Raw genomic sequence first — 11513 nt, 5'->3', positions numbered from 1 at the left:
TAAAAATCACATAACTGCTCTTGTTCCTGAGAGGATCAGACATTGTATAACAACAGTACAATATCTTACACTTACACAGTAATCAGCCCTGGAAAGTAGGTGCTACAGACAGTCTGTAGAGGGTCCACTTTGGAGACAGAATAACTTTGGGTGTGGAATTACCAACAAGGAGCAAAGGGCTGTGAGAACTGCAGGCTTTTCAGAAAGATCTAAAACATATGAGTCTGTCTGCCTGTGATCACTAACAACCTCTGAGCACTTTTCTCTGGAGAAGCTTAACCCCATGTCTTGCCTGGATTTCAGCTCCAGTTATAAACATCCCCTCTGCATTAATTCCTTCAGAAGCTAAGGTTGGATACTATATTCTTTTTTATCCTAAGGAAAAAAACCCATTGAATATAGGAAAAACAAAACCTGACTGTTAGAAGTTACTTTTTTTTTTTTTTTAAATTTCTATAGACACATTGTTTTCTACAACATTTTAAATGAAGGCTTTAAAAAAGAAGCCTATCTCTGCTGTAGCGTTCTAAAAATTAGACTGGCAACTCTATACAAAAATTAGTGAACTGTACAGCCCTGTTCTGTAAAAAAGGTGACTGTATCTAAACTGTTCTTTAATAAATCCCAGGTATCCACGTGCCCATGCAATCCATACTCACCAGATTACTAGGTCAATAGAAATCATCATTATAACTTCAAGATGAAGCAAAGCAAAAACCATTGCTAAACATCAAGCCTTGATTTACCTTAATTTTACCATCTGGCAAATCCTCCAGCTTCTGTTTATTGTGGGGTGACAGCTAACTGCATTTGCCTATCACTCAGAAATTAACATATTATATTGTCTATAACAACACTGGAGAAACATTAAAAAATTCAGTGACTAATGATCTCATGAGTGATTTGCAGCTGCTATCATCTAACTATTTCCAGAGCTTTGCTGGTAGCCAAGGCACTGCTGATGCACAAGCAATAACAGCACTCAAAATGATTAACCAACTAACTAACTAAATAAATAAAATGGTTATATTTTTGAATTATGACAGTCAAAGTGCAACAGTGGCCCAAGGGCTAAAGCAAAGTTTCTTTTAAAGGTACATATGTGTTCATCATTTATATTACTTTCAGTGCATATGGGGTGTGTATGCAACTATACAGGTCTATGTTCTCATATTAACAAAGGCATACATGATTTTTTAGTATACATGTCAGTGAATACATACATATTATAAAAGCCTACCTCTATGATGCACATGATAGACCTGCACAAACACATGTAAAACACGGTGAGGAATGGCAAGTTAATGGTCTGCACTATGAGTGCATTGATATTTGTTCAACCTCTTACACACATCGGCCACATAAATGTATTGCAAGAGCTAAAAAAATTTGCACATTACTTATTTTAATATTTGAGATTACCTGCACCTAACACACATACGAGGATGCATATTCACATATGTATATGAGGCTAGTTTAAACCGAGATTCTCCTTCCTGTAACTTCACACCTGAAAAAAGAATATGCTAATTCCATTGACTGCATAGCTGTTTTTTTAGGATGACAATCAAACTGTGAGGGGAAAAAAGCAAGCAGATTTTCATTTCCGACAACAAGTCTGTCTTCAGAGATACATGCCCAACCTCATATCTAGTTGTTATTTGCATAGCAGAAGCATCTAGGAGCGTTGGTCATAGGCTGGAATTCCCTTTCACTGAGTGCTGTCCAAGCACAGACCAAAACTATAGTTTTTGACCACATAACTTTGCATGCCAATCCTTTCTACTGCTACCTAAAAAATTCAGGTTAAGGCAATTCATAATGTGTGGCCATACATTACAAAATACAGCTTTAGAAAAAGTTTATTATAATTTTTTTTTCTACTATTTTCATTGTATGCATTCACAGTACACACTGTGTTAGGGCACTTGAATGTACCCTATTGGTTAAAAAGATGCTGTCACCAAACCATGATGCCTGTGTTTTATTTCCAATTCCACCACTACTTTATAGCATGACTTTGAATGGGTCATTTATTTGCCCATTGCTTCCATTTGTCAAGCTGTAAAACATGCTGAGTGAATTGTGGTGAGGCTTTATGTCCAAAATGTCTGTGTTCTCCCACAGAGGCAGAAGAAACTCTCTGTATTGCTGAACTGCATCCATCATTGCACACCTGGTTCTCCTTACATGCAAAATATTACTGGTGCTAATAGAAGGTGACATTTAGAAAGTATTTTCACGTGAAGCACTGTGTGGAAATTAATTTCTACTGTTAAGAAAAAAGCTCACGTAGGCACTTACCAAGAAATTGTTAGTACATTGGCAGTCATGACAAAGAAGAACGGTGATAAGCTAGCAGTGATAACCTGTAAAATTGAAAGAAAAAGAAGCAAACCTTGTGATCTTGTGATATCACGAATGAAAAATGAAATACTTTTGCTGAAGCAATGTGCAGTCACATTTTTTCTTTTTTCTTTTTATTTTTTTTTCTTCGTTGTCTGTCTTAACCATTACATTTAGTACCTAAAATAGATTGTCAGTGGACAGGAGAAACTCAACAACTTTGCTAAACATGGAGCTTCTACTTCAGCCCAACCTCCCTCCCTGATATAAGTGAGAGATAGCAGGAAATAGATTCAGAGAATCATAGAATTGTTTAGGTCGGAAAAGACCTTTAAGATCATTGATTCTATCCGTTAACCTTGTACTGCGAAGTCCATCTCTAAACCATGTCCCTAAGCACCATGTCTTTTAAACACCTCCAGGGATGGTGACTCAACCACTTCCCTGGGCAGCCTGTTCCAATGCCTGACAACCCTTTCAGTGAAGACATTTTTCCAAATACGCATTTTAAACCTCCCCTAGTGCAACTTGAGGACACTTCCTCTTGTCCTATCGTTTGTCACTTGGGAGAAGAGACGGACACCCGTGTTAACCCTTCAGATCAATCCATGAAGCAGAAGAAGTCCCAACAGACAGGGATACAAGAGCTGCACAGCCAGCTTGGGGCAGGAACCTCCCTGTGGGGTATTGCTGGAAAAGCACATGCAAAAGATGCTGCTCGTTAGGCTGGAAAGAATGGAGAAAATGGTACAATGGTTATGTGTCACAGTTCAGTTGTCACTCCTACAGAACCGGGACAGGGAACCAGAGCAGAAGGTCCCTTATCACACACCCCAGCTGCCTTGGCCTGGAAACCTCCTGGCTTTTATTTGCCCACAGCAGGCTGGGAGAGCACTCAGATCCTGGGCTCGAAAACCATCATATTTCTGAGAAGAATGGGAGCTTGAAATGTGTTGGTGGGTGCAGAAAAGCCAAAGAAAAGGAACAGGGTACGGCATAAGTAAAAACAATGCAACTTCAGTGGGTTTGTATCACAAATACCATTACACCAAGGTGTTCTAGGCAGAGAAGCTGTGAGCAAACAACTTTATATTTTCACAATACTGATCCTAAAACCAGCAAGTTCCCGACATACGATTTGTAACAGCTCCCTGCCTCAACAGCTACAAAGCTACCACATCTGCATCCTGTGCGCAGTTTGGGACATTCTGTTGCCAGATGGATAATGTAAAATGGAAAGAGTTCAGAGAACAGTGACAGAGCCATTAGATGGAGGGATTGATTTTCAGTCAACAGTTAGGATAAGCAATGCCTGTGGGAAAGGAAAACTTGGTAGTGATTTACAAATACTTGGGAAACACAAGCACTGAGGAATGAGAGGCACTTTTTAGGATAATACAAAATTGCCCAAGGAAAAGGATGAAATTAAGAAACAAAACATTTAAACAATTATCAGCTAAGATTTTCTAATCATTGTTTGTCTAGTTGACTCCCAGGGGTGACAGCAGAAACTTCATTCGTTAATCTATTACTCGTTAAAACACTACTACATGTGCAGTAGGGAAGCAAATGCCATTTTAGAGTAGACTCTGTGCACCACAACTTGCACCAACCATTTGTTAGTCAATACCGCCACATTTGTTAAGGCTGCATTTTAAAAGGCAGGGTTCTGAATCTGCCTGGAGTGTGATCAGTGCAGGATCATGAGCAGCAGCGGATGAAAAAGAGATGATTGTCCCCTACTTCTCCAGCCCCACTCTAATGAGTTAGCCGGAGCGGGGACAATCAAGCAGAGCCAGTAGTGAGACCCCGCAGTGGCAGGAAGCAACACACAGGAGTGGTGGTGCTTAATGGGGATTACACAGTGAGCATCTCCTCTGGCCTGTTAGGGGTTGTTCTCTAATTTAGGGAGACTGAGGCATTCAGATGTTTTTTAATTCCTAGATATTACCATAAGTCACACCCTGACTGTTCTGCATTTGCCTATAGCAGAGGCACCTTGTACAGGGAAAGATGCAGGAGATGGACTTCATCCAGGAAGGATGCCATGAAACTGCAGATCCACTCCATTCCTGCACAGCAGTCATATTGCTGGTATCCACAAAACCACAGACCTCCTGATAGGAACTATTCATCCATCTGACTTAAGTATTTGCACACAGCCTTCCAGAGCAATGAACAACATGGACAATACTGTAAAGCCCAAAGCTAACAGAAAAAGTGAGCTCCCACTCCAGGGGAAAATCAAAGGTATGTATCAATCAGCTCTACCTCTATAGCCTTGGATGTACACGTATCACAACATAGGTGCACCCAAAAGAGACTGACAAAGGAGAAGGAAAAGTCACAAATTGAAAGTTATTCTTCAAAACTCAAGAAACGATATTGCAACTGTCCGCATTCAGGTCACACCTTGGCCTGTCTCATAGTCGTTTGCAGCCAGAGAGAGCTGACACCTACCGCAAGTAGTGGAAGTTAAGCACTCAGGAGCTGAATCTTTCCGGCACTTCACCCAAATACAGCTCCTAAGCTAAGCTGAATATCTGTCAGTTCAAATGCATCACTCTAAAATACATCCACGTCTTCCTCCAGCAGGCAGGATTCTCCTCTCACACACCTTGCAGCAGCTGTGCTGACCTACAAGGAACTATTTATCTTTTACATCAGCATGAATTATTGTAGAATCAACTGCACTGAGGTTATCTTAGGCTAATACTAACTTATTAAATAAAAAGATACAATATTCATTACTGAGCATGTAAACAGGAACTAATGAAGGATAGCAGCTGTGGTATCTACAGATCATTCTTTTCTTTAAGCTGTCCTCCTGAAAGAAACTGAAGTGCTGTATTTGAGAAGTGACACAAGTTAAAGTTGTGTCACCCACTCCCTTGTAGAGTCTTGTTTATCAGCAACTTGAGAAGAGGCCAACAGCAGAGAAACAGCCGTTTAAGAACTCTCCCAAAACAGGCCTTATCAAAAACAATACACCATTCTACTGTGATCATCCCAAACCTCTGCAAAAATGCAGGCTGTAGCCTTTTGGGCTATTACAGCAGAACACTGTTGTATTTTTGAAAAATTATGTAAGAGTCTCTCAGTGCCAAAGAGAAACAAAATGTGGGTTGGAAGAGCACATGAAGTAAGCGTGTGAAAGAAAAAAAACCCCAAAACAAAAACAAAGCAAAAGGAAAACACATTGCTAAAACATCCAGCTTTGATTATATCTCTAAAAGAGGAGCGCATTTAAAAATAGAAAACAAGTTTTCAGGGAAGCTAACTGTATTATTTGTTCCAGGGGAAGAATCTTAAGTCTAAGGACATAGTTCAGAAGGTAATTTTCCTTCAAGTACATTTCAGCATTTTCCAAAGTGTCTTAAGTGCCTATTTCGTTCAGAAAAACCCACCCACATGGAAGTCCTGAATGTCCTTAAAAAAAAAAAAAAACAAACAAACAAACAAACAAAAAAACCAACAACAACAAAAACAACAACAACCACAAAACCATAACATGCTAAGTGCAGTAATCTCTCTTTCTTCACTTCAAAGGTCACCATTCAGATGCTTTAGGAAAAGGAACACTGTCAGGCTTGGGGCCGTGACACCTTCCTGAGGAGCCTGTTCCAGTGCTCCACCACCCTCTGGGTGAAGAACCTTTTCCTAATGTCCAACCTGAACCTCCCCTGGCACATCCTCCTGACATTCCCTCGGGTTCTGTTGTTGGTCACCAGAGAGAAGAGATCAGTGCCTGCCCCTCCTCCTCCCCTTCTGAGGAAGCTGTAGACCATGATGAGGTCTCCCCTCAGTCTCCTCCAAGCCTCTCCAGCAGTCCTTCTACAAGTTTGCATCAGAAGTGGGGTTAGACCCACCTAGAAAGGGTGAGACAGCAGAGAAATAGACTCCTCTGTCACCTTGCAACCCAAGTCCCTAAAGAGGGAAACAAAGCTTGTGAGATCCCTGCTACAGTTTCTGAATAAGAGCAACATATTTTGAGGAGATTCAGTGATAGGAAAGATCTATTGTAAACATCAAAACAGAAACAGATGAGGCTGAACTCATTGTATCTAATGACCACAGACATCCAAGAGTTCTAGGGTTTGTGCATTAGAGAAACCATGGCCAAAGATAACTTGTCAGAAGTTGGTAAGGCAGGAACTACGGTGAAGCTTTAAGGAAGGATCATGAGGAATCAAGCAGGAGGAAACAAATTGCTATTTCCTCAGTGGTAAAATGCCTGTCTGAAAGTCTGAGCTTCGAGTACTGGTACACCACAGCCTGGCAAAGCAGGGGGACATGGGCCTCCAGAAAATTAACCCAGAAGTGGGACAGTTGGAGGTTTCAAACTCCTTCTTGGTTAGAAGAGATTCCCAGATTCAGTTTCCCACAAAAAAACAAAAGGGGGGGGTGAAAACCTCAGGAATTCTCACCATTCTGGGAACCAAAGACAGGCCCGGATGCCATGTAAAACCCCCCACACTGCCTACATCGTCATTTATATTTAACAATATGCTCTGAAGGACAACGCAGTGCACATCTTCAGGATCCAAAGAGAAGAAGGGAGTCAATTCCACAGGCCCAGAGTTTGCTCCTTTTCAAGCTGAATTAGGGGCAACAAGAACAACAACTGTACTGGTGAAATGCTGGTTAACGGACTAAGACTCACCAAGCATAAATATCCTAATATATGGAAGAACCTGCTGCACAGCAGGGACAAATCCAGCACACAAAATCACCCTTGCACAGCCAAAAGGAGGCATAAGGAAAGAACATGCTCTCATACATCTGCATTTGTAAATTTGCTTTAGTGATTCATGAGCAGAGGGAGGCACTACTACCAACTAGACTTAAAGAGTTCCCAAGGAACTTTGATAGACCACAACACAACTCATGACGTGAATGATCCCCTCCTTTCTCCTAATCACATTATGGGCAGACAGGAAAAAATGTTCAGAAGGGAAAGCCAAATTTATTTCCTAAAAGTTTTTTTTAAAAATTAGAAATACATTTATACATTAATTTAGAATTAGAAAATAATTAAATTTTATAGATAACGAAATAAAAATTAAAGACTGCTTGGAGTATTCTTTGCTGGAGGACCTTGAGTACAGGCAAGATCACTGCTGAGCCAGTTTCTCTGTTAGAGCTATTTCTTGGCCAGATAACATCAGAAAATTCTGGTAAGTCTGACATGTGGCTTGAAGACAGGAGATGGCAATGGCATCCTAAAGGTTCCTGGTACTTGACAAAGCAGAAACTTGGATCCTGGAAGATACAGAAATGGGGGACATTTTTTTTGCGACATTCTTTGCTGCCTGCCTTCTCCACTGACCAGCTGTGGTTATCCCACAGCCTCTACGGTGTCAATTCTCAATCATTTCAAACCAGCCAGCACTGATTAGATAAATGTGTCATTCTTGACCAAGCTATCGTTGCTCCCTTGCATCTCTGACTTTCCATCACTTTAGAGAAAGATTTTCAAGCTGCAGGAATTGGCTGTAGATTTTAAATATCTAACACTTCTGAGGTGTTCAGGAGCATGTTGTCTACATAGTCAAGAACATGGATGAGGACATTTTCAAAATTTAGATTCTGATTTAATCTTCCTATCTGGAATGGAAAGATATGGCGGATTCAGTCCAGACATGACCGTGATTTGTTAATATTACAACTATACTGGTACATACGATGTAAAAAGTATGTTTCCTCTGATTCACTGTAAAACTGCTAGAATGTTAAACGTCATAGTTCTTGCTGTAAGTGAACACAGAATACTTTACAAAGTTTTCCTTAATTTGTGTACACAGAGCCAATCCTTGTAACCTCAGTTCCTCAAACTGCCAAAACTTTTGTCCTTACAAGAATGTGCATTTTTTCCAAAGACAGTGTTTTGAAACAGCTCATCAAGTTCACTCACTGTTCAAAATAAATTATTCTATTTATCATCAGGTCATCTTCTCAAAACATAAGGAAAAAGCTTCTGATGTACACAACCTTTGTTTTCATTCTACTGGTGGAATTAAAGCAATGTCAAGCTTTTTATAGACATAATATTTGTTTTCTCCCTCTTCTGCATGTTTTAACCAGCTGCTAAGATAATAATCAAATATCATCAGGGCGATGGATCACTGTTAGTGCCACTCAAAACAGCTACATCAAGATAATCCAGTACTACCAGAAATTACAGCTGGCAAACATCAGTAACAACACGTACTCTTCTGTTCCTTGAGGCATGGCCACTGAAATAATTTCCCAGATTTCAGAGTTACGTCTCTTGTATACATGTCTACTTGAGAATAAGCATATGTACATATGTGCACACAAAATGTTATGTCAGGTATGGAGATCTAGCAAAAACAAATATCTTCAGAACAGGAAAAAAAAAGGGCATTGATTCTTTAAATGCCATCTTCTTTATTCATTAATTCACAGGAATTTACTAAGCTATTAACACCAATCCTCCTTGTTTACATACATTTTTCATCCCAGCCGGACTACAAGCCATTGCTATCTAGCTCTCCTCCACTGAACTACATCCAAAGGTTGCCAGATCGGTAACTTCTCTGCGCCTCAGCAAGAATATTTTGATTCACAGAGATCCAGAAGATACAGAAACAGAAGAATAAGGCATTAATTGGGACAGCCAAATACATGGAAGGAACACCAAGGGACCTGGATCTCTCCTGTCTAAACCCTGACTAAAGTGGCCCAGCACGTACTGACAAGCCTTTCTGAAAAAGCCCAAACTTGAGAGGAGATCTTCATAGACCAGGTGCTGACTGTTTCACAGACTGCAGAAAGTCGGCAATGAACAGCGAGAGGCATCAATGACCACCAATAAGCTCACCAGTTGTGGACAGATGGCTGGAACAGGCACTGGACACCTGCCATAAGTGGGCAGCAAAAATCTCTGCTGAAGATGACAAAGATGGGAACATTCTTCCTCACAAGAAAGAAGACTAGAACTGAAGTCAAATACAACTGGCTTGCTTGTGAATGAGACAGGGGAAAAGAATCAAATATAAAGAAAACATGGAGAAAAAATGAACATACTATTTTTCTCCCATAGTTGTCAGTCAAAATAGAGCACTATTAACAGCTGCAGATATTGTGCACAGAAGATCTTCCCAGTCCTGCACAGTACCTGAATGAATACAGCCTGCAGAACCAGACCAAAATCAAACAAGCATTAACTGTTTAATTGCAGGTCAGCTTTGGGGGAATCTACCACAGAAACAAAAACTTACCTGGAAGCTTTCAAATGCAATTTAGATCATTTCTAGAAGCTTGAAGCCTCCTTGAAGGCTCATCTTTAACGTGACGCAGCCAATCTCTTGTTAAAAGACATACAGCAAATTGGGGCAAAATTCCTCTGACCAACTCTTCTGTAAAGCCTCCTTCCCCTAGATATTGATTCAGGTGTATTAATCAACACATCAAAATGAGCTGTGAGAGTTTTCAGCTTTGTTCTGTGAGAGCCTGTTGTTACCAATCCAAAGGCAAGACAAAATACGCTGCTTAACCTAATGGCTTCCACTGATAATACAGCCCCCTGAAGGAGCAGTACTAATAAATCCACCAACAAGGAAGATTTAAAGCAAAGACACAGTTTTTTCCAAGGAAAAGTAATGAAGCTTTAGCCTTGAACCACCAAAATAATGGCTTTTTCCAAAGAAAAAATCAGTGCCATGAACCTGCCTGAGAAGCTGAGTAGCCCAAACAAGGGAAAGAAACAATCTTAAGTGAAATATATTGGAAAACAGGGGAAAACCAAACAGGTTTTGCTCTCAGTTCTGCTCATTAAAACTAACTTCAGCCCAGCTACTGCATTACCCTCACCGCCTGAGCAAAGTGCAGACATGCCCTAAGGGTTTTTGTTCCCTGTCAGACATAACTGGAGACTGTCAGTCTATTAATTCAGCAGACGGTGCAATGGGTTTGTGCATTACAACATATTTAGGTGCACATTGCTCACAGGTGGATTCTGCTCAGCTCTCCTGAAGGAAACAAAGCTTTTAACCCTCCCTGACACACACCCATGACCAAGAGGTGCACAGGCCTTAAAGGATATTACTTAAAGGATGGCCTGGTGATGCTGGCACCATGGCAACAGTGGCATCATGGCAACGGTGATAGAGTCAGTGACTTCATCATCCACACAGCTTTGATCCAGCCACACAGAAGTTTTACCAGCTTCTGCAAATTTCTTTGAAATCCTTTATTTCATATTTGCCTAAATGCCTGCACAGATGTCCAGCTTCTCTAAAACACATTTTTTCTCAAAGGAGGTTTGGTCACTCTCTTCTGTCCTTTCCTTATATTTTATTTTCCTTTATTTTGTTGAGCATTATTAAAACAATAATGGTAAATTCCAGGGGTTCTTTAAGAATGCAATTAGTTCCGTGTATTGTGACTCAAAAGCAGCCAGTGCTTAAACATGCCCTGGCAGTCAAATGCTTAAGTGTAATGATAAAACTTAGTTCTAGCGTAAATGAATCTATCTGGTTTTCATAGCAGTTAATTTCTGATCCATCTTAAAATCAGCTACATGTCGCATTTAAAAAATAAAACATATTAAAAAAAAGAGGGCAAGGGTGGATCAAATGACAAACACAATCAGCAGCCTGCTCTCTAAAATGTTTTCGGAACAGAAGCAGTATAAATGCTCGCCTCCAGCAAAATAGCCAGATATTTTTAAGGTGGGTTTTTTCACCTTACTGACACACAAAACAATAATCTCTGTATCACGGAGGGACATTCCTATATATCAGCTTTTCAACTGCTATAAGAAATTAAATTTCTTAATTATCCCTAGTATGTATTTAGAGGGCAGATAATCCTCTGCATTTCTATGCCTAGATACCCATATGCAGTTCCAGTATTTAGGGAATTAGGTATCCCTCCTCTACTTTCCATCGCATTTATGAAGCTTTTTCTCAGTGCTGTTTTTTGTATGTTCTTCTCATTTCCAGGACACGGTGACTAATACAAGCAAGATACTGATCCTGCAAGTGCAAGACTGAAGCAATAAGTGGTTGTATCAGCTCCCTTGAAGACATTCAGCATCCTGTTTTATCAGATTAACACAATGTCAAGGATTATTGTATAATCCTTTCTCATTAATATGCCACAATAACCATTTTTTAACCCTGAGCATCATGTGAATGCCA

The 11513-nt window shown here is 40.2% G+C and overlaps 1 protein-coding gene across 3 annotated transcripts in view; it reads right to left on the bottom strand.

Moving 5' to 3' along the window:
* Window positions 1-11513, bottom strand: part of TMEM241 (transmembrane protein 241) — a 93837-nt gene that overhangs the window by 38588 nt on the left and 43736 nt on the right. For 2 of the 3 annotated variants that reach the window (XM_071804195.1, XM_065830266.2), the window contains exon 14: window positions 2305-2369. In XM_071804195.1, the coding sequence (XP_071660296.1) occupies window positions 2305-2369 (65 nt within the window). Of the gene's footprint in view, window positions 1-1240; window positions 1263-2304; window positions 2370-11513 lie in introns of all 3 variants that reach the window. The other variant, XM_065830265.2, reaches the window with a different exon arrangement.

This window comes from Patagioenas fasciata, chromosome 2 (genome assembly GCF_037038585.1).
Source record: "Patagioenas fasciata isolate bPatFas1 chromosome 2, bPatFas1.hap1, whole genome shotgun sequence".
Classification (NCBI taxonomy): domain Eukaryota; kingdom Metazoa; phylum Chordata; class Aves; order Columbiformes; family Columbidae; genus Patagioenas; species Patagioenas fasciata.
Note: the sequence above shows the minus strand (reverse complement) of the source record. Positions and strands in the feature narration are given on the sequence as shown.